The sequence below is a fragment of the Cinclus cinclus genome, chromosome 2 (genome assembly GCF_963662255.1).
Source record: "Cinclus cinclus chromosome 2, bCinCin1.1, whole genome shotgun sequence".
NCBI classification, from domain to species: domain Eukaryota; kingdom Metazoa; phylum Chordata; class Aves; order Passeriformes; family Cinclidae; genus Cinclus; species Cinclus cinclus.
This window is the reverse complement of record NC_085047.1, coordinates 37,761,022-37,785,437: the sequence shown is the minus strand read 5'-3', so window position 1 is coordinate 37,785,437 and position 24,416 is coordinate 37,761,022. Positions and strand designations below refer to the sequence as shown.

The 24,416-nt window shown below is 37.0% G+C and overlaps 1 protein-coding gene across 3 annotated transcripts in view; it reads left to right on the top strand.

The window, feature by feature from the left end:
• Positions 1 to 990: 990 nt before the first annotated feature.
• GRM5 (glutamate metabotropic receptor 5) overlaps positions 991 to 24,416 on the top strand; it is a 218,964-nt gene continuing 195,538 nt past the window's right edge. For all 3 annotated transcript variants that reach the window (XM_062487536.1, XM_062487535.1, XM_062487534.1), the window contains exon 1: positions 991 to 1,669. In XM_062487536.1, coding sequence (XP_062343520.1) covers positions 991 to 1,669 — 679 coding nt within the window. The remainder of the gene's footprint in view (positions 1,670 to 24,416) is intronic.

Sequence of the window (24,416 nt, the reverse complement as noted above, 5' to 3'; positions counted from 1 at the left end):
TGATCAAAAATTTTGGGCATTAATGTATCTGTACAGAGTTTGTGTTCACTTCTTGATACTAGTGGAGTCTGTAAGGTTATGTACAGTAAAAGGATTTTTCAAATTGCTTTTTGATGATTTTTGAAGTAAGGCTATAAAAAGGTGTAAATAATTTCATAGCTTTGCTGTTTTGAATTATTGCTCCTTTGCTTAAAACAAATATAAAAATGAATAACAAATTAATTTTCTTAGTCTTGTTCAAAAGCCAATTTGTTTCATGTTGTATCTTGCAAAATTAAAACAGATTTATGCATTCTGCATCCCTTAGAATAACAACTTTGTGGGTCAACAGCAGTTTCCTAGTGCTGGAATGGATAATAGATTGTAGCCCAGGGTACATTAGTATATATTAGAGGTATAGAAAGTGTCTGAAATTACAGGGAGTTGTTTTTGAAAACATGTATCAGAAATGGGAACACACTTTCCTTCAGTAGAATTAAATACTTGGCAGCCTTTTGTGCATTTGAAAACCCAAAGAATTTTTAAATATGATTGTCAAGAAAGAAGTTGATTTATACTGGCAGAAGTACAAGCCTAAGATTGCGAAACACTCAAGTGAGATACAGTTTTCCACCTTGAAAATGATGAAAGCAAGGATCCGCAGTGTATTACAGGCATTGATAGCTGTAGAAATAGGTGCGATTTTAGAAAAGATTATAAGATACCGGATCTTAATATATAAGATTATATATACTATTGACTATATAAATAATTTTAAGGATCTTTCTTTTATTTGTTAATTTTTGAAGGGTATGAGGATTATGACCTCATGTGCAGCTCTGCATAGCTGTCCACTTGGAGATGATGGTGACTCCTTAGAGAACAGATGCCAACTCCTGGTTAACAATCAGTGTAGTGCTCCTTCTATCCAGAAGATTTGATAACTGCTTTTCACCAGCTCTCCAACTTTTTTTTCATCATGTTGTCTCTACCAGCCTAAAATTTCCTAAAATGGTCCTTTTGCTTTTCCTTGCAATCCTGCTGTTGAAGGAAGATGTCTGTGGGAACTTTGGGCTTTTGGTTTCAGCACAGGCAAATGAGAGAAGAGTGGTTGCACACATGCCTGGTGATATTATCATTGGAGCTCTATTCTCTGTCCATCATCAACCAACTGTTGACAAAGTTCATGAGAGGAAATGTGGAGAGGTAAGGGAGCAGTATGGTATTCAGAGAGTGGAAGCAATGCTGCATACCCTTGACAGAATTAATTTGGATCCCACACTGTTGCCGAATATAACATTAGGATGTGAAATAAGGGACTCCTGCTGGCATTCTGCTGTGGCTCTGGAGCAGAGCATTGAGTTTATAAGGGACTCTCTTATTTCTTCGGAAGAAGAGGAAGGGATGGTGCGGTGTGTAGATGGATCGTCATCGTCTTTCCGTTCCAAGAAACCCATTGTTGGTGTCATTGGGCCTGGCTCCAGTTCCGTTGCTATCCAGGTCCAGAACTTGTTGCAGCTTTTCAATATACCTCAGATTGCTTATTCTGCCACAAGCATGGACCTAAGCGACAAAACTCTGTTCAAGTATTTTATGAGAGTGGTGCCATCTGACGCACAGCAAGCAAAGGCGATGGTGGACATTGTCAAACGCTATAACTGGACCTATGTTTCTGCTGTACACACTGAAGGTAAGAGGTTGTTTTTCACCATATAAAAATGCCTTTGTAATACTCTGATGTGGTCTAATTGATGGACGATGATGGTTTGATGTTGTTGCATTTTTACCAATCACCTGTCAACTGTAGAGACTTTTACTTAATAATAACTTTACATTCTCTGTGGGTCAGAAGTGGCATCATGTTGCCAATGGCTGAAAACAAATTTTCAAACACAACATGATGTGTGCTCTAGGGCCACTCATTGTTAAAAGTGTTTGGTCTGGGGTCTCCCAAATGACCTTAATTTAATTTAGTTGGCATTTATTTATTTTATCTACTATTTAATTTCTATCTAATCAGTGCATTTATGTAGAATAATAATTATGACTATTTTAGAATCAATGGGTAGTGAGAAAGCATCTGGTCTTCATAGTGCAGATGAGAGCTAAATAATCATTCAGAAAAGCAGTTGTGTCAGAATATGTTCCTGCTTAATATCTGAGCCACAGTGGTACAGGTACTAGAAAACATGCAATTCTGGTTAATCCTTGAATGCAAGTTGCCCCAGCTCCTCGAGATCAGAAATCTTTCCATCCTTTTTACAGTACTCCATGGAGTATTGCACCACATCTTCCTCTGCCTTCTGCCATTGGTTTTGGGAGAGAGCAAGGGAAGTTTCCTTGAATTTCCTCACACATTTATTCTCCATCAGATGTCCAGAAAATCAGAAATGTGTGCTAAATTGCTTTCATCTTTTTTATTTATTTGACATAGATCTTAAGCCTTCTATCTAGTGCTCAGAAAAATTTGTGATTAAGGGGAAATGCTAAGGAAAAGTGTACTTGATTTAATTATTCCTTGTAGATACTGATAGAATTGAGTTCATGTTGCTAGAAGTGACTAGAATTTCATACTGTCTGAAGAGCAAGCTTCATCAGCCTCCACCTAATGACACCACCATTTAAGGAGTTTATGGAATTAAGTTCTGTTATGAGTTTCAGGACCTCACCATGTTACCTTTGTTCAAATAGACAGATGTTGAATGGCAGGCTCAGAATAAAATCTGAGAATGGAAAATGTTAAGAGATTGAGTAGTGGTGGTGACGTTGCCGAACAGTGGCAGATGCTGCTGTCTTTATTACAACCAATAGAAAGCAGATTGCCCTTCCCACACACTGAGTATGCCTCTCTGGCAGGCTTTATACTATTCAAAGCCCTTCTGAGGAGATTCTGGTCCAATGGTATAATGTCAAGAGCTCTTTCCTCCTACAGATATGCAGAGAGCTTATTCTGCAGTATTAAAAAAAAAAAAACTTAGAACTTGCATGCAGATTGTCACAACCACATTTCCATCATAATAATGAGAGCTGGTAAATAGCTGAAGCCTCTTTTATATGGGGATACATGAATGCATTAATAGTTTAATCTAAAACTTCAGTGTTCAGAAACAGTGTATAAATCGCTCTACATGACATCGTGGTGAGGGTATTCTGTACCAGCTGATGACTTTGGCATGGTTAGGTGTGCAGCCTTCCCTCCACAAATACGTATGAATAACATCACAATAATAAAAAAAATGCCACTAACACTAGCATAAGATTTTATATCCTGACTACTTTTGATGACTTATCTAGTTTTTACAAACAACTTTTGCACCTCTCCTTATTGGAATGGGATGTTTTTATATTCAGTGTGGGATTAGTCATGCTTATATCAAGGTCTGATTCTTCACAGAGTGAAAATATACTTTTTTCTGCTTTCTGCGGACACTTTGGAGCAGATGGTAGCATATGGTATGTTAATCTTACGGCAGAGGAACTTTGTACTGTGCTCTGGAAAGAGAAAAGGGAAACAAGGGCTGGAGTGGGACATAGGTGCTATGGGCAAGATGAAAAGTAAATGAGAGAAGGGCTCAATGTGAAGAAGGAGGAAAAAAAAATTATATATGTAGTTCAACATGTGCCTGCTTTTGTCATTATTAAAGTGGATATGGTAGGTGGAACCTGAGGCCTCATTCATAGCATATTTACAGCAATATAATTTTGGACTTCAGTGAAAGAACATTAAAATTGGGTGAACCTTATGATCCTATCATAGGATCATATAGTTGCATAGTCTGCTAAGGATGATGGGTCTCCAGGTAAATAACATTAAAGTTTCATTACAAAAGAACAGATGGTATTTATGATGGAATAGAAAAATGCTAGCTGATCAAGGCACTTTGTAATGTGACAATGTCTGATGTTCAGGGCACTTTCCAAAGATTATGGCACATTATCCAGTGCAATTTTTTTCAAACCACCTTTAAAAACCCCCACACATGAATGCTAAAGAAAAGGCATTGAGTAAATAAGTAAAAGAGAGATTATTAATTTATTTGTTTATTTTTTATTTATTTATGGTGTAATTATTTTTCATCTTATTATAGTGTCTTGTAACATTCTAAATATGCCACTCGACTCAGCGCTCAGTGTGCTACATTCACAGATATTATTTCAAAACAGAAAAAAAGATTGTTGAATGCTGTTTCTTTCAATTTTTTTTTATGTAGGATCTTGAACACCCATAGAAGATAGTCATTTTCATGCTTCCGATATTTCTGGCCACCTACATTAATTTTCTTTAGCTAATTTTCATTCATTAATTCATTTATTAACCAGATTCTTCTGATCTTTATGATCATTTTCTGATCAATATGATCTTTAGCTTCTGTGAATGATTTCCATGGAGAAGGTGGGTCATCTCCTCCAAAGCTGGATGGGAAATGAAAAAGAGACATGAAAAACCTGTTAGTTTCATTCCTTTGGTACTCTCGTCAGCAGATAAATTGACAGGTCTCTTTTTGGTCTAGTGTAAGAAAAGCCTGGCATACATCAGTGGTTTCATAATAAAAAGTTTCTTGTTTGAATCTTTCCTTATGCACTTCCTAAATATCTTTGCAGTGGATTACTGTTTTGGGAGGTTGATCTGAAGTTGTGTTGTTAAATCCTTACTTAAGACTTCCAGATTTAAAATACACAAAAAAATATTGAGAGATTCTTGCAAGCTTTGGTACTCTGACATTTAGCATTACAAATTAAACTAGGTGATGCCTCCAAGTTTACAAGTAACCTCTAAAAGTAAATTTTTTTCCTAAAAATCAGAATGTAGCAAGGACTGCTGTCAGTGTAGCTCTTGTAATTTTAAGGAGGAAGGTTCTTCAATCCCTTCAATAGAAAATGTGAGCAACAAATGAATGACATTTCTCATAAAAAAGCAGTTATCTTCACTTTCTGTAGTGTATTTTACACAGGCCAATCAGAAATCTTTGCAAGTCTTAGTCTTGGGTTGTAACTATGTCTTGCTTCATTCTGTCAGGAATCATTATCATCATTATCATCATTATCATCATTATCTTCCCCCACTCTCCAACTCTTCTTCACATTGAATGTCTTGTGGGGCTCTACTCTGAACCAATCTGGCTTTAAAATAAAACCTTCTCATGCACGACGAGGGCTGTTTTTCCAAAGCCATATAATTTCTGAGGTTCAGTCCAGACTGTGGCCCCATGAACAGACAAGTTAAGTTAGCAGTGCATGGCAGGGAGCTAGGAGTGAGCAGGAATGAGAGACATGAAACTCCTTGTACTAGGGACCTATTACTCAAAGCCTGAAGTAACAACCTTCCAACTTATGGATTGCTATGACAGGCATGCAAGGGTGTGCTGGAGTTCCTACTGGTCCAACTCCTTCAGTTGACATTACAGATGGGTTTTTTTCCCACTTCTGTGGTAGGAGAAAAGCTTAAACAAACTTTTTTTAAAATTAAACCAACATTCACTTCTTGAACCAACTTCACAGACAGACAGCAAGTCAATAACTCAGCTGAGAACTCTGTGTGTGCTTCTTCATGAAGAAAAGTAGCACAGCAGAGGGAAGGCCTCAAATTTAGCCTACCAGTCTTGCAAAAATGTTTGAGGTCCTTTTCAGCTCATGCAACTGTTGTCCATCTCTGTGGAAACTAATGCTCACGGGAAGGTGTAGAAAGGGAAATTTGTGCATGATTTTTGGGTGGTGATGGTAGGCATGCAGGTGGGCCATGCAGCTCATGCACCATGGGCATTTTTCTCAGCGTTTTCTTGCTTAACCACTTGACATTCCAGTTAATTGAAAATGGTGGGAGAAATCAGAAAGAGGTTGTCTGGCTTCTGAAAGAGACAGAGTTGCTTGTTTACCTCATTTTCCATATGACAGCATTCCTTGTTTTGTTATCTTTTTTTTTTTTCTTTGAACGATCAAAATAAAATATGTGCAATTTTCTATTCTCCTGTCATTGATGTTTGAAAGCCTCATTCTGAAAGCCAGTTTGAACTCAATACCCTCCTGTTAAGCACACTGACATTTGGATCAGGCCTCCATAGTTAGAAACAAAATCAGACCCTGAGAATCTCAGCTTAAAATTTGCCTGGAGCCAAATGAATTAATAACTAAAAAGGCAAATTTCATTGCCATTGGAAACCATTTATTTTTTGCGCTGAATGGGGTGAAGAGGTGATGTATGCTGGAAAAACAGAACTGTACAGGGGTACAATTGAAACACAATAAGCCAAATGTAATGGGGGTGGCAAGGGAGAAATTTATTCTGATTATGTAAAAGTTGTAATTTGCTTTTGAATGCAGCCTTAAGAAATAAGACAGTTTGTTGACATTTTCTTCAGGCAGCTCTGCAGGTAAATTTTGAATGAAACTCATCCTCAAAGTCCTCTGTGTTTAACTTCACTTTCCTCCATTTAAATTAATCATAAGTGCATATAAAGAGGTGGTTCACATTAGTTTTCTTGGGATGTAATCTGGCAAGGATAACAAAAGCAGACCTTTTTTCCCCTGCATATAAAGGTTATTTCACACAGGTTTTTTCATATTTGTTCAAGTGTGTCTGGTTAAAAGACTATTTTTGCCCCCGTCTTTTTCTCCTAAATAAAATGCTAAATCAAAACTAGTCATAAACTGTGAGAATAAGATTAATAAATGAATGAAAGAGCTGCAACAAGCTGATGTTAAACCAGCTGCCTGGAGCAAACCATACTTATATGAGGTCTTTCCTTCAGACTCTATATTTTTTTTTCCTTTAGGGACAAAAACTGTATCATGGCCAAATATGTTATTCATTTTTCACAAAGTAATACAGTTGAAATTTGGGTTAATTTTTTTTATGCTTTATATGCAGAAAAAAACCCCACATGTTGAAATAATATACAAAGAATTTCTGTGCTAGTCCATGAAACTATTTTCAGTTGCAGACAAAATCTATTTCTAAAAATCCATTTCTGAAAATTGAAGAATTTCCTGTCTAAAGACTGGAGAGAATTCTATTTCAGCAATTTTAAATTTTTGCTATTGGGTAAAATAATCATGTGTTTGCAGGTTTCTGAAATTACTTTTAAACTCTTTCAAAGATAAATTTTGAGATCAAAATTACCACAATTTGATATTCTCTTAATTATGTTAATCTTGTAGTAAAACTGAACAATATCACTCATCTGAAAGAAAATAAGGGGGGGGGGGGGGAAATAGCTGTGCAAGCTTCAGTCCTATCCCGCTGCTTGCTCATTTTTATTGAATGTTGATATCTGAAAGAGGTAGCTGTTTTCTTGCATAATTTCAAATATTTATTCTAGTATCCCAATTGTGAAAAGTGAGTAAATGCTATCTGCCAGCTGGGAATACTGAGACAGAAAAGTGAAGTAACATTGAGTTAATGTTTGTGGCACTCTGACAGCATTTGAACACTGCTGTTAGGCTGCTCAGTCCAGCCACACCTGCTGTGAAGGATCTTGTCTGGCAGAAAAATATAAAGTGAGGAGTATACTCTGCATTCTGTGAGTGTAATGGGGATGAAAATTCTTTGGGAAAATTCCATGAGACTGCAGAAGGAGTATGAGCAAAGAGGTGTGCTGTACTAAAGCTTAAAAATAAAATTTATTTTAAAATGAATGATGGACTTATCTAAGAGCAGGTAATTTGGGTTATCAAAATGTCACTTCGCTTCTTTTGTTTAGGGACTGTTTGAATGTCACTTTTTCAGCCACTTAAACTCTATAGCAACTCAGTGAAAGTTTGAATGTCATGAAACTTGCTTTCACTGAGAAGAAACAATGGGAGTCCAGTAACCTCCAGCTTCATCTTCCATTTTTCCTCTGCTTGAGGCCTGGAAATGGACCAGTTACTGTCCCCATGCCCAGGCTGCACCTCTTCAACCAGAGAGGAATCCATAAAGCTGATGAGATTTGGAAATCTTTCAGAAAACAAAGTTTCACTGCACAGTGCTTACTGGGTCAGAGCAGTTTTATGAAAGATGGTTCTTGTAATATGTGTTATCAGAAGTCTGTGGGTAGTGGCAGTGATTCCTTTCCTGTATCCCTCACTGATATTTTTTCTTTGAGATTAAAAAGTATGTGATAAAGGCCTGGTTGGAAAACAGATGTTCCATGCAATGAAAAAAAAAATTCCTGAAGTAAATTTTGTCCCAAGTCAAAATTCAAAGCTAAAATAGCGTTTTTTAGTGAATAAAAGTGCTGAAAAAATTTGGAATTTGGTCAAAATAAACTGCTTGACTGGGTTATGTTAAGAGTTGATAAAAGATAATTTGATAAATCAAATAAGATCTTTGTTCTTAATTGTGTTCACTTTCAATTGCTTTTCACATGCATTAGTGTTCCTTAACAGTTTTGGCAAAAGGTGTTTTATTCAAGAAAGATCTGGAAGTTTCCCTTACATCCCATTTTATTTAGCATGCGTTTTATATCACCAATCCTGTGGAGAAATTAAACATTTTTGGATACATTGAAAGGCATCCAAAATTAATCCAATAGTTAATTAATCCAAGGAGAAGATGATAAAAAAGGTCTCATTTTTCATTATTTGTAAACATCTCTGGTACTTCTGAATATATGTTCCTTATTCTTCAAACGATAGGTTTTCCTTTTTTCATGTATGTTATCTAGTAGCAGGAAATTTAAATCATTAATTTCTGAAATAATTTTTCATAAATTTTAGGGTCAAAACTAAATTTTGGTATACGAATAAAAGCCAACCAAAACCAGCAACAAACCACCGAAGCCAAAAATTTCCAAAGCATTACTTAATATTCCTTGAAACAGATTCGGTTATTGAGAATTCAGGGGCGATCAGGTCACTGTTGAGATGGGAGCCAGGAACAAGGGGAGTGAGACAGAAAAAGCTATCCAACACCATGGGAAGGACTAGGACGAGAACACACTTTTCAGATTGCTAGTTTAGGACCAGAGGTAGGAAAAGACTTTACGAGAAAATAGGATTTAATTCCCTGCAGAGACAAGGGGAAAAGTGGATATCCTGCACTTGTCAGTATCTCTATGCATCAAAACCATACCGTAGAGAGCTTAATAGTGCAGGAATTAAACTAATGATGCTTCAAAATTTGAAACTTTATGTGCAGTTAAGGAGTAGAATAGATATTTGCACTGGTTCATATATGACGAAAATTTCCTGTGCCTATGAGAGCTAATTTGTGATTTCTTTGAAAGCTAAGAAAGGCCAAAGGGCTTGTGCAGGATCTTTTGCACTTTTCTGCCTTCCCTATGGCAGTTCTGACTAGTTGATCCTTGAATTATGCAGGAGACAGTGATCTTGGAGGCGAGCCAAAATTTATAGATTTTGCTTTAATTTAGTTTGAAAGGCACTGGAGAGAGAATAATGTTGCATCCATCTTACTAAAATCTGATTGCAGGCTCATGATGTGGAGGCAGCCCATGCTGTAATGCACAGTGTTTATATCATTATATTGTATGTGTATACATTAAAGGAATGATTGGGAAGGTTATTAACAGAACAATTGCCATCTACCTTGGCAACTGAATTTGCAGACAATACTTTTCATAAATCACTGCCTTGTTTTTAAATGAACATAATGTAACTCATAATTCTGAATATACTGGCTGGAAAAGAATGTATTTAAGATTTCCTTTAACTGAGGGGTTTGATTTTTCTTTCTGGAAGTCTGACAACATTTATGGCTGGCCAAATACATGGCCCTGGTGATATATGTGAAATCTTCCATATAAAATCAATTACATTGTCAAAGGGCAAACAAGCAATGAATGGGGAATGGCTTTTCCCAAACTGCAAGATATGCTTGAAGAATTGCAAAGATAATATCTGGGGCAGATGGTAAACCACCACATTCAATGAGTCCCATGGCTAAAATCCAACTTAACTGTTGAGAATAATGGAAGTATGAGGAAAATTTCTCCACAGACTGTTCTTCAGTCTGTCTAGTCAGATGCTTTCTATTTGTCTTTACCTAGGATTAGGTGTTTTGTTTTTACCTTTCCTTCTTAAGGTGGATTTCTTTTAACTTCCTAGTTGAAGTTACTGGAAGTAGGAGGAAGAATAGAGGAAGTACGGCCAAAACAGAGGTGCAAACTCATAGTGAGAATCTAGGAAATTTCCTTATCTCAGTGAAGACAGATACAGCAGGCAATTCAGTTGTCCAAGGCTGCAATTCTGGAGTGAATAAGGCAAGCAGATATAAACTATAGTTGATCGCACATGGCAGAATCAAAGAACATGTTCGCCTTTACCTGATATGAATGAATAGAAATCTGTTCTCCATATCTTATTTCTGCTGTGTAGGATAGGTAATGAAATGACAGCTAGTTATTAGTAGTTACTACTTAGGTTAAAACATATCATATATGAAGATACACATAGAGCATCTTCACCTAAGGACCTCATGTAGAGACAGAGTTGATTTCACTATCAGGTGGTCTGTTCAGACTGTGGATTGCTCATTCTTCAAATGAAATAACCAGCTGTGTTTCTCCAGCCTATAGCCCTTCATTATGATAAGTTCTTCCCAGAGAAAAGTTTCTCTTCCCAGGCATTGTTCTAAACTTTATTTTGGTGAAACCAGACCTTTAGTTTTCCTGTCACTTCTGTAAAGTGTCTTTTCCAGATGCTGAATTTTTCTTATAGACCTTGCATGAATCTTTCCAGTTTTTTCAAATTTGTTTTTAAGAGCATGTACCATATTTTGTCAGGGAAATTGTTATTCCATTTCCTTCTTCACCTTGAAGTCAGGCATAACTTCAGCACACAAAGTGAAATTTCTTACCTTATTAACAAACCAACACTGTGGCAGCCTGAAAATATATACTGTTTGTTTTTCCCTTTACAGTTATCTGCCTTCCTCTTGTCATAGCTTCTGCTTATCTGGCTTATTTCACTATCCTCAAGGTTCAGTTGAGGTTTTTTAAACCCATTTCCCTACTTTTTCCTTTCTGGTTGCATTAATTCTTGACTGCTACCCCCGGTTAGGTTTGATATTTTTTTCCCCCTTATCCCTCCCTGGTCAAAATAAGATTACTGAGCAACTTCAGGTAGATAATTTTATAAATATGACAGGATGTACTGATTTGGAAATTTCTAAAACTTTTGGTTCATGTGACCCTGTCTATCAAGCAATGCAGACAGAGCCCTGGATAAAATAAAGGCCATCAAAATTACACACTGTTTTTAAAGTTCCTTCACCTTCCCTAAGTCCTTCATCTGGACTTAGTCCAGATTCTAAATTTCAGGCTTTAAAGTCCATATTCTCCTTTTAAAATATATGATTCTAACTAGATATATTTTTGCAACAAGTTTACATTCCTAAAGCCTAATGTATTACAGTTGTTAAATTTGCAGATTTGGCATTTAGTGAAAAACAGAACATTTTTTCACATGCAAGCAAAGCACTGGAGGTGAAAAATAAACTGAAAATTTTCCTCTATTTTACTTTCAACAAGCTTCATACTCAACTTCAGTCTCAATTACATGAGGATAGGGTTCTTGAAAGCAGTATCTGTTGCACTTGAAGAATTCAACACCAGCTCCAGTCCACCTTCTCTCCATCAGGTTGCTTTTAATATGGTTATTGTAATCAAGATGAGTGAGCAGTCTTGAAGGAGGATGTGGACATGCTCTTGGGGTTATTCCCTAAATTGCAGAAAATATTGCAGGTGTCTGTGATCTGAGAGCACTGCTGAACAGGCAGCAGAGATGCACCCTGACAGCAAATGAGTAAAGCTATATTTAAGCATGAAAAAGGAGCAAAAGCTCCTTTCTCATTCCAAACTTTGGAAGTTTTGAATGAGATCTTATACCTTTGTTGATAGAGAAAAAGCAGTGAGTGTCATCTCCTTTCCTATTTCCATGATGGCTTTGTATTTTAGAGAATAATTTTATCATAGGTTTCCAAAGAAGTCCAGGGAAGGAAATAGATAGAAATTTGTAGGTACTGCTGATTTGGTTTTATGAGTACTTCAGGTTGCATTTGATAGGTAAGTAGTTTTTCCTTTTTCTTCTGTCTTTACCACATAAACATACAGGACTCAAATCCTATTCACATTAACAGAAGCTTTCGAAAAGATTAGTATATGTGCCCAAAATAGAACTGTGAGAGAGTACATATTATCTTTCCAATACAAGCTTTTCATACGACTTCAATCATGGTTCTATATAAAAATGATTCTTTGTTTTTTTTCATTCTGGCATTCATTCACTGTGGGATGTGAAGTTGCCTTGCTCATTTTCATGCATATGCAGAGAGACAAGAGATGTGTCTGACCTATTTATTTTCCTAAAGGGAAAGTATGGGATAAACTCAAATTTAAGGGGTCTAAAAAATGTTGAAGTTGGATCATATAGTCTCTTTCCCTGGATTAAATATCTGCCTTGAAAGCCCACTGTGCAGGGTATTTCAATTCTCAGCTTCTTATTTTGGCACATTCATGCCTCCTGAGAAGAAAGTGTTATGTAGATGGTCTGTGTCTTACTGGGTATGGAGCTGAAGATTTTGTTCACTCAGACAGAATTTCTATGGAGGAACTTTCTTTTTTATATAAAATTTAAATGTATTTATGCAAAGCATGTCTGTCATCACACTTAAGTTTTTCAGAATAAAACATCTACTGCAGCATGCACTCAGAGATCTCAAGCTTATGGGTCTTGCATAGAAGATAAACTTCTGCAATGGCTAGGCTAGGAGCATAATATCCTCTGGTAAGCTACCTTAGATTCAACTGAGCTGTATAAGCTTTATAGTTATAACGACATCCTGCCATGAAATTTTATTGAGAAGTGAGAGTTTCAAGATCTGTTGATTTATTAATTGCCCATTTCCTCCAGCCTTTGGAGGAGTGACATGTAAACAGGTTAGTCACAGGAGAGAAAGTGATGAGAAGAGCCTCAGTCATTTGTGGTCAGTTATGCCCATGTCAGTGCATGGTGAAGCCTCTCCAATTGCATGAGATGGTAAGTTCATCACACTGAGCCACATTATGAGAGGGAAGGCTGCTGTGTCCTCTGCTCTGTGCTGTGGACCTGCCTTTGCTGCTCGATGAACTTGTGTCTCTGTGGATGGAAGCACAGTACTATCTTTCATAAAACCCTTCAACAGTGGCAGTCAAATCAAATCAGCCAAACCAGAAAAGTCAGCCTGAGAATTCACCCATGGAGAGCAAGACAGTGGAGTGGCTACTGGAGAAGGGAGTTTGAGATGGCTAACATGGAAGTGAGAGAGCCAGTTACGTGCTCTTCTGGACTATCTGTGTGGCCCTGATGAAACTGTAAATATCTTGCTGATGTCTTACAATGGAGAGACTGGTTCAAATATACCTTTGGGCTGTACAGTTGCAGTATTGTGCTCAAACTGATGAGTTTGGGAAGTATGGCATGGGACACAACACTCTGGAGCTGATCATCTCAATAAAAGAGGCTGGATCAGAGCTGCAGACTGTGCCTGCAGTCCCATCTGTAGCCTGGTGGGGACATGCCTTCAGCCATCTGCAAGGGGCCTGCTTAATGATTTAATAATGGTTTGGCATTTTGTAGGCTGATCATTGGCACACAAGGGCTCTTTGAAGCATTTGTTCCAAACACCCACATTTCAAGGGTGTGATGGAAGTATTGTGAGGAGCAGTACTCGGGAGAGAAGAGACACTCAGACACTACTTGCAATGTGGGGCAGAGAAGCTCACAGACATGTAGTTTGAATACATGTTTCCAAACACACAGGGGATTATGCCCTTAGAGAAAGTGCTCTGACATGACTGAGAAAAAGTATCTTGATTGACATACCTCCCCTGGAAGAAAGAAAGAGGACACTAGAAACATGGGGCAATGAAAGCTGTAAGCCGGGGTCCTATTTCTCTTTTACACAAAAAACTTGTATCTGATTCTGGTTTTTTATCCTATTGAACAGTTGGTAGAGTGGGTGTTACATCCAACACCTCCATGTGACAAATCTCAGCCTACAAAATACTGACATACTACATTTCATTAACCATATGGGACCTAATTATGCTGCCAGTTAAAATACAGGTGCAAGTCCTACAGGACCTGTTTACTGTATGTACATGGGCCCTATAGAATTTTACAGTATGTTTGCCTACACATATCAGAGATTACATCTGACATTTGCAATATGGATAGCTTCACTGTGCTGTATAGAGCCTAAGTTTTAATATCTAGCTGAAGTAAAAGGTAAGATTTTATTCACAAGACTGACGGGTTTGGAGGAGAAGGGCCATCATTTGTGTGTACTAAAAAATAAAAGAATTGTCAGAATCTTCCCAGGAAGCAATATTTCAGCATTTTGCAGTCATGTCCATAAAGAAAACTGGCCAAAGGTAGTCAGATTCCTTAAAACAGCAGAGCATTGACATCCTCTGTCTACAGACGACCTGGAACAAAGTGGCCCCGATTTGGCAGTGCTCTCCCTGCCCTGTCTGTCCTGCTGAGATGTTGGCTCAAAGACATGGGAACAGCATAATGGCACTTGCAGCAATTTCATTGCAGATTATTTTATCAGGTGGGCTGCGGAAGGGCAGGAGAATGAACTCTGCAGATTGTATATGAGTGTTAAGAGGGCTCTTAGCAAGAGGAAGCAGAATATCAAAGGTCTAGATGAAGGAGAAACACAAGAGCACAGGATTAAGAGAAACAAATTGCAGAAATAACAATGGTGCTTAAGATGAATTGCTTCACTGATATAATTTCTGGACATGAGTACTTAATACATTCTAGTTCCCATTCAGAAAATGCTATCTACATACCCTGAAATGTTTCATGAAGTTAGTATAATTTTATTACTAGGAAACTAAACACCTGAAAGCTGGCATGCTGTACTGGAGAACAACCATGGCACCTATCTTGTTTCTCAGACCTCTGTTCTTCCTTGAACTGGGCTGTCTTTCATGGTTGATGGTCATGACTTGTAACTATACAGAAGGTGCCACACTGGGTCCTTCAACTCTTCTATGTGTAACACAAGGCCTGAAGTTGTTCTTCAGACCAGAAGTACAAATGCAGTGAGGTGCTCATTATTCCTGAAGTTAAATTTCAAGCTAAGGCAAACTATGGAATACAGCAGTAACTCAGAATGGTGCTTGCATTTGTAAGCAGTTGATTTGTCCTAAATACGTCAAGTATTATTTTGCTGAATTTTGCTTCATAAAATGACTCTTCAAATAAATCATGTTAATACCTTCTTGTAAGCTGATGGCTTCTCTCAGGCAAGATGTGTCATTTTGATATGATCATGGTAGAGTTACTACTAGCTTCATTGCACAAGCAAAAATTAGTAATTACTTCACAGTTTTGTAGCAGTGTTTGTAAAAAATCATACCTATAACTGTGATAATTTCTGAGAGATTTTTGTGTGTATTTGTTCTCTACATTGGAGTGAAAACTTATTTTTATAACGTTTTCCTTGTATTCTTTTGTGGAAAAGAGATAAACATTTTGTAGTGAAAGGAGAAGATTTTTTAAAATGGAGAATATTTTTCAAAATACCACCAGTAGGTGTTTATGCATTTTTATTTTCTGTTGGTGGAATTTGCTGTAGTCTTATCGCCTAATGCACATAGCTCTAGACATCCATAGGTGAGACATAATATGCCCAACTGCTAGTTTTGCTGTTTTCTAAAAGTAGCAATAGTGAATTTGCAATGAAACTATTTTGTTGATCTGCATTGATATGTGAGAAGATGTCCTGACTTCAAAGATCAGCACTTTGCCATGCATGCAAAATTTACTGAATAAATAATTAGACTGATTGCTTTGGGTTTAAATATAATTTAAAAAGTATTTGGAGCACCATACCAAGTAATTACATATATCAGAGGCACAGGGAGTTGGTCAGATTGTTAAGATGATCTATTTAAGAACTTTGCTTGAAATATGCTATGAATAAAATGTATTATTCTAAGGTCTATAATGAGGTTATTGACTAGGTATAATCTTTGCAACTGAAAAGTCTGCAAAAAGTTACCAAGTGACAATTTCTGATGGTAAAGATCTTGTAGTAAGAAAGGATATTTACTGCACTCTTTCTAATCACGTGCTACTTAAAGTTATGAGCAATTTACAAACAATCAGTAATTGTTTACCAATTACTTGTAAATAATATATTGCCTATATATCTAACATTTCAAATAGAAAGTCAGTAGTAACAAAACACCCAGTCCTGAGGTCAAAAAAGTATCAAGCAGAGTTACCAGATCTATCTGTGAATAAAAGAGCTGTGGGAAAAACACCCCTTGGGTGTTCAGAATAATTTTCAGTCTGAGCTACATTGCCTTGACTCAGTGCTGCGTTTGTATAGTGTCCTGTCCTGCATTTCTTCACCACACGATTTGTGACCACATGCATCACCAGTTTGTTCAACAGGAACATGAAGATTTCTTTCACAGGCAAAAATTGTTTTCATTTATTTTCTACAACTCTGTATTTGATGTGATTCTGTTGTCTACTTATTTTCACTGAAAGTTTTTCCTCTCTTGTTACACATTTGAATGGCACCTAGCATCCAGGTACCATCACCTTAGCTGGTGCAAATATACATCATTATAAGTCATTTGCTAAAAGAATTACTATTCCCAAATAGTAGCACTTGCAGTCATGACTTTACTGTTAGAGCCCAAGTCCTTTCCTTTTATTTAACACTTTTTATTTCTGTAGTCCAGACAGTGCAATGGAATTGGACTAAAAGTGATGGCAGTTTCAAGCCATCACATACTCTGCAGGGTTCTGGTTCAGCAAGTGCTCTGAACCCTTTTGCTATTTTTACTCTGAACAAGTGAGCTGTCTAAGGAGCAGCAAATCAAAAAGCATCCTTTTCTGATAGACAATAGACTTCTATTGTTTGACGATTATTTTATATTTTCTATTAGAACAAGAACAAGAACTGTTCCTGCTGATTGAAGGAATTGCCTGCTTGCCTTAATTACATGTTTCATCAAGGACTTTCATTGTGTGCAGCAATCAGTTTATTAATTTTCCTCCCTGCAATACTTTTCTCTGAGCAAAACCACTCGACTCTTTGGTCTTGATTGAGACAGAAACAGGTATATTACTGTAAATTCTGTAAAACCAGCACCTTGCAATAAAATTGTTGTTGGGGGATACTGCTGGTTACTGAAATGCTTGTTCTGCATATTTGTGTAGTTTAGTTATAACATGCTGGTGGCTCAAAACTGTATCTGTAAATTATACCCTCGTGGAACTTTGGGCACTATTCCAGTTCTGATGTCAACACCTTATGTTTCTCATATTTCTGAGAGTAATTGTAGACTTTTTGAAGTAGATTAACCTCCAGTTGTTTGGAACAGGAAATTGAATCTCCTTGAGCGTGTACATATCAGAAAATAAAAAAGACCAATGGCTGTGCTTAGGCACTGCACTTCCTAACTGTTAACTCATCCCCTGCCTTAGTTATGGACTACTGCAATGACCCCTACACAAAGCAAAGCTGCTACAATGAAGGCTGGAGCTAAGCAGTGCATGCAGAATAATTTATGTTACTAGTCCTTGTTCTGTTCATTCTCCCATTGTGCAGAAGCCCCTGCATAAACATAAAAAGGCAACATTCTTCTTGGGAGCTTTACAAAAGTAAATGTCATGGAATTTTGATTTTTTCAGTTGCTGTGCCTGAAGAATCTCAATTTGTTTTTTCTTGAAAAGTTGGTTAAAACTAATCATACCAGACCTGCATATTTTGAATACTTTGTGATTCATGCTGTCTCCAGCTGTGCCTGGAAATTATTTGGGACAGTTCAGGCAAAAATTATTCCAGGGACTATTATAGCAATCTAATATTGTAGAGAATCATGTTTCATTGCTAGTGAATGTTCTCTGATGATGAATATACCAGTAGAAATGTTACCTTTCTTTCTTGATAAATACTTTTCTTAACTGGCAGGCATATATTAGACAAAGCGGTTATCAGCAGAAGCACAAATACAGGTTTTTTAATTCCATTTGAATTTTTACATACTCCTTTGTTTTTCAAGGATCTTAATTTCTTTTCAGCTCTCTACTGCTTGTTGAGATATTTAGTAGCTGAAAATGTATTATTATTAAATGTACTTTGTTTTATTGGAGTGAAAAATGAGACACTAAAAAATGCTGTGAGCTTACTCAGTTTTAATTAAATGAATATATTTTGTCTAAACATTATCTTTTATTGAAAGAGGACTCATTTCAGAGGAAAAGGTGTTTGAGAAATTAAGAAAGATAATGAACTATATAAATTAGTCTACTCAGAATCAAACAGTCAAATACAAAGAGGGGGCATTAACAAAAATGGTGATTATGATTCTATGGTTCTCACTTTCTTATACCACTTAATGATATCTATTGGAATGGGGTCTACTGGTAATGGATTTTTCCACTGGGAATGAAGACCTTATGAAACCCTTAAGGAATTTTATTTAGATAATGTATCATGGATATCCAAAATAATAATGAAGTAAAAATTGTAAAAGTCAAGGTGAATTAAGTCTTGAAAAGTAAATAAAAAACAGATAGCTAAAGTCTACTGATGCTCTCTGCAAAATTATGAAGAAGAACAAGAACAGATTGAGTCAACAATAAAAGTAATTCGATCTTGGTCCTAGGCCAGAACAAAGATTTTGTGGCATAAAAGTGGAACAAAAGATGACTCTATTTCATTTTTTTCAAGCTGCTAACTAAACTGTCCCAAAGACCCTGTTCACACAATGCAGAGTCACTTCTGAGGGGTGATTCAACCCTCCATTTCACTTAACTCTTCATTAGTGATTGCTGCCTTCCTAACTCAGGTACTTCAGATAAATACTTAAAATTTTGTGTGCTGAATAACAGACTTCATAAAGATGAAGTCTTTAGAATATGAAGGCAAAGGCAAATTGAGTGGCAGGGAAGATAATATGGAAATGGAAATGACCACAACAGAAGTGGAAGGATAACTGTTCAGTAAAATTAAAGGCTGTGTCAGATAATTGTGGTCCCAAAGGATTAAGACTTGTTATTTGAAAAAAACATAAATCTAGCAGCAGGGTTTTATCTAGAGAGACTTTTAGACCATCTTTTACCCAAAAGATCAGAGAAAACATTATTTCAAGAGTGGCACTGTAACACAGGAAAATAACATGGACAATGGATATTATTTAATGCATGTTTGCATGAGTGAAATTACTTCATTATGCACAGATCATGTCTGTGTAGTATGTTTGTTTCCAAGAAAAATTCTGAAGAGAAGGTTGTGGAAGTAAATGTAAGATCCTGGATAAATGTCACCCTTTTTTCAAGGGATCATTGATTTTAATTTTTTTTCCATGGAGGGACAAAATATAGTATAGATGTCCTCTGTTAAGGTTTTTAAGTGCTGATATAGTGCTACAGAGGAAATTAGTGTTAGGGTTTGGGTTTCACAGCAGCTGGAAACTACTGTGAAACTGAGATGGACAGGAAAGTGGGTGAAATGAGAAAAGAAGGTATGAAATTGCATAAGGTTATTGTCAGCAGTCTTCAGTTATCAGCACTGGGGCTGGTTTTTGTAACTAGTGCTTTTGCAAATGATATAAGTATGATCATCTTACTCCCTGGGATTTTCTAATGGTGAAAAAAATATTAACCAGCAGAAAGGAAAAAAAGAGCAATTGTACAAGAAGAATTGGATGATTTTGGAGACTCGACTAAAATAACTTGTACCAGGCACTTAAAATCTTCTCTGTCTTTAGGTATCTAACCTGAATAGTCTAACCAGGACTATAATCATCCTATGCTCTAGCTGTGTATCAGTAAGGAATTCTGAAACCTGTCAGGGGACGTTAAAATTTTTAAGTGGCTTCCAGAGGAGTTCTGAGGTGCGTCATGATCTCTATTGACTAAGTGTGTGAAGTGTAGTGTGATGAAGTTTTTGTTTTGCCTTCCACAAATGCTACTTTTTCCTTACTGATTAATGTTCATTGCTGTTGTTTGCCAGGGAGAAATAGGGAGATAGGGGCCAGGAGAAAAAAGAAGCCAGTATGATAAAGATATGAAAAAGGCAAATGGAATATTGGAGTGGTATTTTCAGAAAAATAGATCATTTGTTCTGATGTAAAGGATTCTATAAATTATTGTTGAAGTCTGGAGGTCATTAATATCTGGGGAAAAGAGAATCAAAGTGGGGACAGCTGTGGAGAGCAGTTATTAGTGCAATCTGGAGGGCCTGTCACAAAACCAGGGCCTTGAAGATTTGTCTTTATTTAGTGCCTGAAAACGAAGCTCTAATAATAGAATTAGTGTTTTTAAATGCAGCACATTGAATGGTTACTATGTTTGAAAGAAAAGTGCTAAATAAATCCAGGCTGAGTATTAGAAGGATTTCCAGCTCTCAGGTGAATGTGACCTAGAATAACCCCACAATGGATAAACTTTTTGTTCAGACTGCAGCTAGTTTTGAGTTACAGTGCATGCCTGATCTTCGAAAGTATGTCCTTGTGTATTCTGAAAGAAAAAAACTGCATGGAGGTGTATCTGAAAGTTTACACCCCAAATATTTGAAAGCAGTAGTTAGGAGAAGAAAATGCATATAAAAAGATTGGGACAGTTATTGTTGATGAAGAGGGTAATACAATGAATTTTCAAATTATCATGTTTTTACTTCCCTGAGAATAAACACTGGCATTAATGATCATTGAAATGGGCTGAGCTGCATGGCTGTAAGTGGGAGGAGAGCAGATATTTATAAACTGGATAAAAACCCTGATAAATGAAACTGAGGTTATAGAGCCTGATGTTAAAACTGTACCATCATTCAAATAAACCAATAGCTATGCCACATTCAAGTTAGATAAGGAGGCTAGAAATAAAATGGCCTACTATTCAACAGAGAGGTAATTCCTCTTAAACAGAGGTAATTTCTGCGTCCCGTTCTTCATTCTTCTATCCCCTTCTCTTTCTATACTCCTGTGTGCAATAACAAAAGAAAGCAGGATTGAATTGAATATAGTTTTGTGCACAGGGGGAACCTAAAAATTCTAAAGGAATAATTTAATAGATTTTTGGGCTGCCTAGTATGCTAATTACAGCTTGGAGGAGAAAAAAAAAATTATTTATAAAGTTTTCTTAGTATAGGAAAAGGAAGGAAGGAAGGAAGGAAGGAAGGAAGGAAGGAAGGAAGGAAGGAAGGAAGGAAGGAAGGAAGGAAGGAAGGAAGGAAGGAAGGAAGGAAGGAAGGAAGGAAGGAAGGATAACCCACACACCTGAGTTAATCGCAGTGTATTCCTAATGTTAGGAGAGAGACTGGATTTTTTGCATGCACCACAGAATCCTTGAAGGTTAGTTCTGGTCTGAGATAACTTCATAGTTGGATGTTCTCTTATTCAGATGGAATCACAGCTGTTAACAAGGGGAAGTATTGTTATATTGGGGGATTTTAACAAGAGGATGGTACATCTTGAACAGGTTTCCCAGATGGGTCATAAAATCTCCCACCTTGGAGGTATTCAAAGCTTGACTGGAAAAGATCCTGAGCAACCTGATTTAAGTTGCTCCTTCTTGGAACAAGGGGCTGGACCAGACAGAGGACCTCCAGATGCTTCTTCTAACTTCATTTATTCTCTGGTGCAACAGTTGTGTGCAGAAAAGGCAAGGAGATATATACTATATGGAATTTTGATTTATCTTAATTTTATTCTTCTGTTCTCCTAATCTAGTATTTTAGGGATCATGGTGGTCTCTCAAAAGTCTTATCAGATAGACTGTTATTCCCTGTTTTGCAAGAGGGAGGGATGGAGGATGAGAGTGGTCACAAGATATTCCTAAACCTTACTTTTGAAGCAGAACTTCTGAATCCTGAACAAAGGGTGAGTCAGCCTTTGCTTCATGAATGGGATATAACCATAACTAATAGAAACCAGAGGCAGGTGGGGTACTGATCTCACTGACAACCTGTGGGATGGGCATGGACATCTCCTACTGATCTGGGCCAGACTGGGGGGAGGGACGACTTTGGTATCCTTGTTTCTGGTATCCTTCCCACTGAACTGTGTCTGAATTAATTAGCTCAGATATGAACCTTCTGAAGCAGATCAGAAAATCTCCTCACAGTGTACTCTGGGCATCCTGAGGAGGGTAGGTGGAGGAATATTCATTTCTTGTCAAGAAGTATAACATGTTCCTTTAGATCTGAGCATGTGAATATAAACAGTGCTGAGATTTGTAGGCCTGTGGTATCTCTTCTAGGTATCAAACAATAGTTTTAGAAAGCTGAAAAGAACTTCAAGATGGGAGGTAGGCATATTGGCTGTGGGTTGGTATGTGATGCCAATCTGCTGCTAAGTGTTATTTTTAAATTAACCTTTTATTATCTTCGGCAACACTGGAAATTAAAGTTGAAGTAAAATAACCCTTTACTTTTAACTGTTAATTTTAAAGAAATGTGTTATGAGAATCTGACTTAGGTTGTGTGTTTACAGACACTATATAATTAAACTGGAGCAAAATGGGATTGTTCCATCCTGAGCTTCTCAGGAAAACAAACGAGAGTTTATATGGGCACTGCAGTAGGACTTAAGAGTTTTCTTTTCCAGACTTATATCCATTTGGAAGTCTGTGTGTGTGCATTCACATTTACATGTCATTGATCCCTATAGCTGTGTGGAGGGACTCTGTGGTCACTCAGGGTCTGTATTCTTAGGTGACACAATTATCAGTGCTTGTACTGGGAGCTGTACTGAAGTCTTCTGCCATCCTTGTAAATACTGCAATGATTCAGTGCTGGTGATTTTTTTTCCCCTGACAAATGTGGTCAGACAGCAAGCAATATTTCACTGTGTCAGAAGATCTTAAGTGGATTCTACCTTGAAAAACTGACTTTCACAGAAAAACAAAGATTTTTTTATTTATTTATCTATGATGAGTAGATTTAAACAATCCAGTAGATATAAACTAATTAACTTTTAAGAGTAATAAGTGGGGCAGATTTTTTTCATGGGTCCCACATATCTACATGCTTATAAATATACACATATCTATTAAGTGAAATGATGAGGGTTTATTCCAAAGCTCAAAGAAACTGCATGGGACTATTATAGCTAAATGCAAATATACAAAAGAAGGTAAATGTACCTAAGGACAAGGAAGTGCAGAAGAAGTAGTGACTGGTGTTCTGTTTGTTTTCCCTGTCCCTCATCTACCCTTACAACCCACATTTCAAAATGTAAGGGCAGAGTTTCCTCTTTCCTACGTCACCCACTGCCCATCAGACAGGAAGCATAAGGCCAAATTTCTACGCATCCATGAGCAGAACCAAATGAATAATGTAGAGAGTATGTTAATGTCTTATTTCTGTGTATTGCTGAAGATATGGCTCCTTTACCTACTCACCCTCAGACAGGCTTGTGGGTTGTGAGTTTTTACATTGCTCCACAGATTGAAATGCCAGAAGAAGCCCATCTGCTTAGACACTCAGACCTTTTGCATAATACAGGTCATGAGATTTTACCCAGTAAATCAAGCTGTGGAAGAAATCATTCCTTCCTTTAATTTGAGTGTTATCAAGCCCATGAGCTTGTGACTAAACCTGTGTATATCTAATGGAAAAAAATTTGGTCTAAATTTAAGGCCTCTAGGAGATGATTAATCAGATACATCCTTTAATTATGTTGCAATGGTTAATTACTCTTGCTGTTAAAAGTTGTCTTGCTTCCAATCTGAATGTGTCTGTCTCCATGGAGACATTCTTCTGTGGAAAGAATAGGGTGCCATGACCTCTCTTTTCACAGAGGTTTCCATTTGTTGCCCTTTTTTGTAGATTATTTGTCTTAATCTTAAACTATAATCATCCCAGCTGATGGATGCCTCCTGATAGCTTGGTGTAAATACAGATCTCCTTTAATCAAGGCAAAAAATATGCTTTAGATTTACATGAGCATGAGGCATACCAAAATCTGCCTCTCACAGTTCACATGCTGTTCTTAATAGCTAGAAAAAAATCATTATCTGTAAAATGTGCCTGGATTTGACTTCTGCTAAACAGACTTAATCAAAGTTTCCAGTTTTGATTTCCATTAAACTTGGCTATCAGCCTCAGGGAGGTGAGCTGTGTTTGCCAATATCGCAGATTTCACCTTTATAAAGGCATATTGAAAAAGAAATTTATCTCTCTCAGGGAAGGGCTTGCCTTTTGCAGATACCAGCCTGATTTTATCATGCTGTGGTGTCACAGATCAACTACTCATTGGTCAGTACTTACATCTTGAGGTACCTGATGAAAATAGCAATTGACTCCTTTATTTTAATAATTCATTTTCTGCAGGTGATCTCTTTGTGTAAATTACTTCAGGTTTTGAAATCTAGGTTTCTGAGCCAGAGACTACTCAAGGTAGTCCTTGATATATTTCTGCCTTTTCTTCTGTTGTCAGCATCTCCTAAACACACACTCACATTCTGTTCAGGCTCAAACCAGT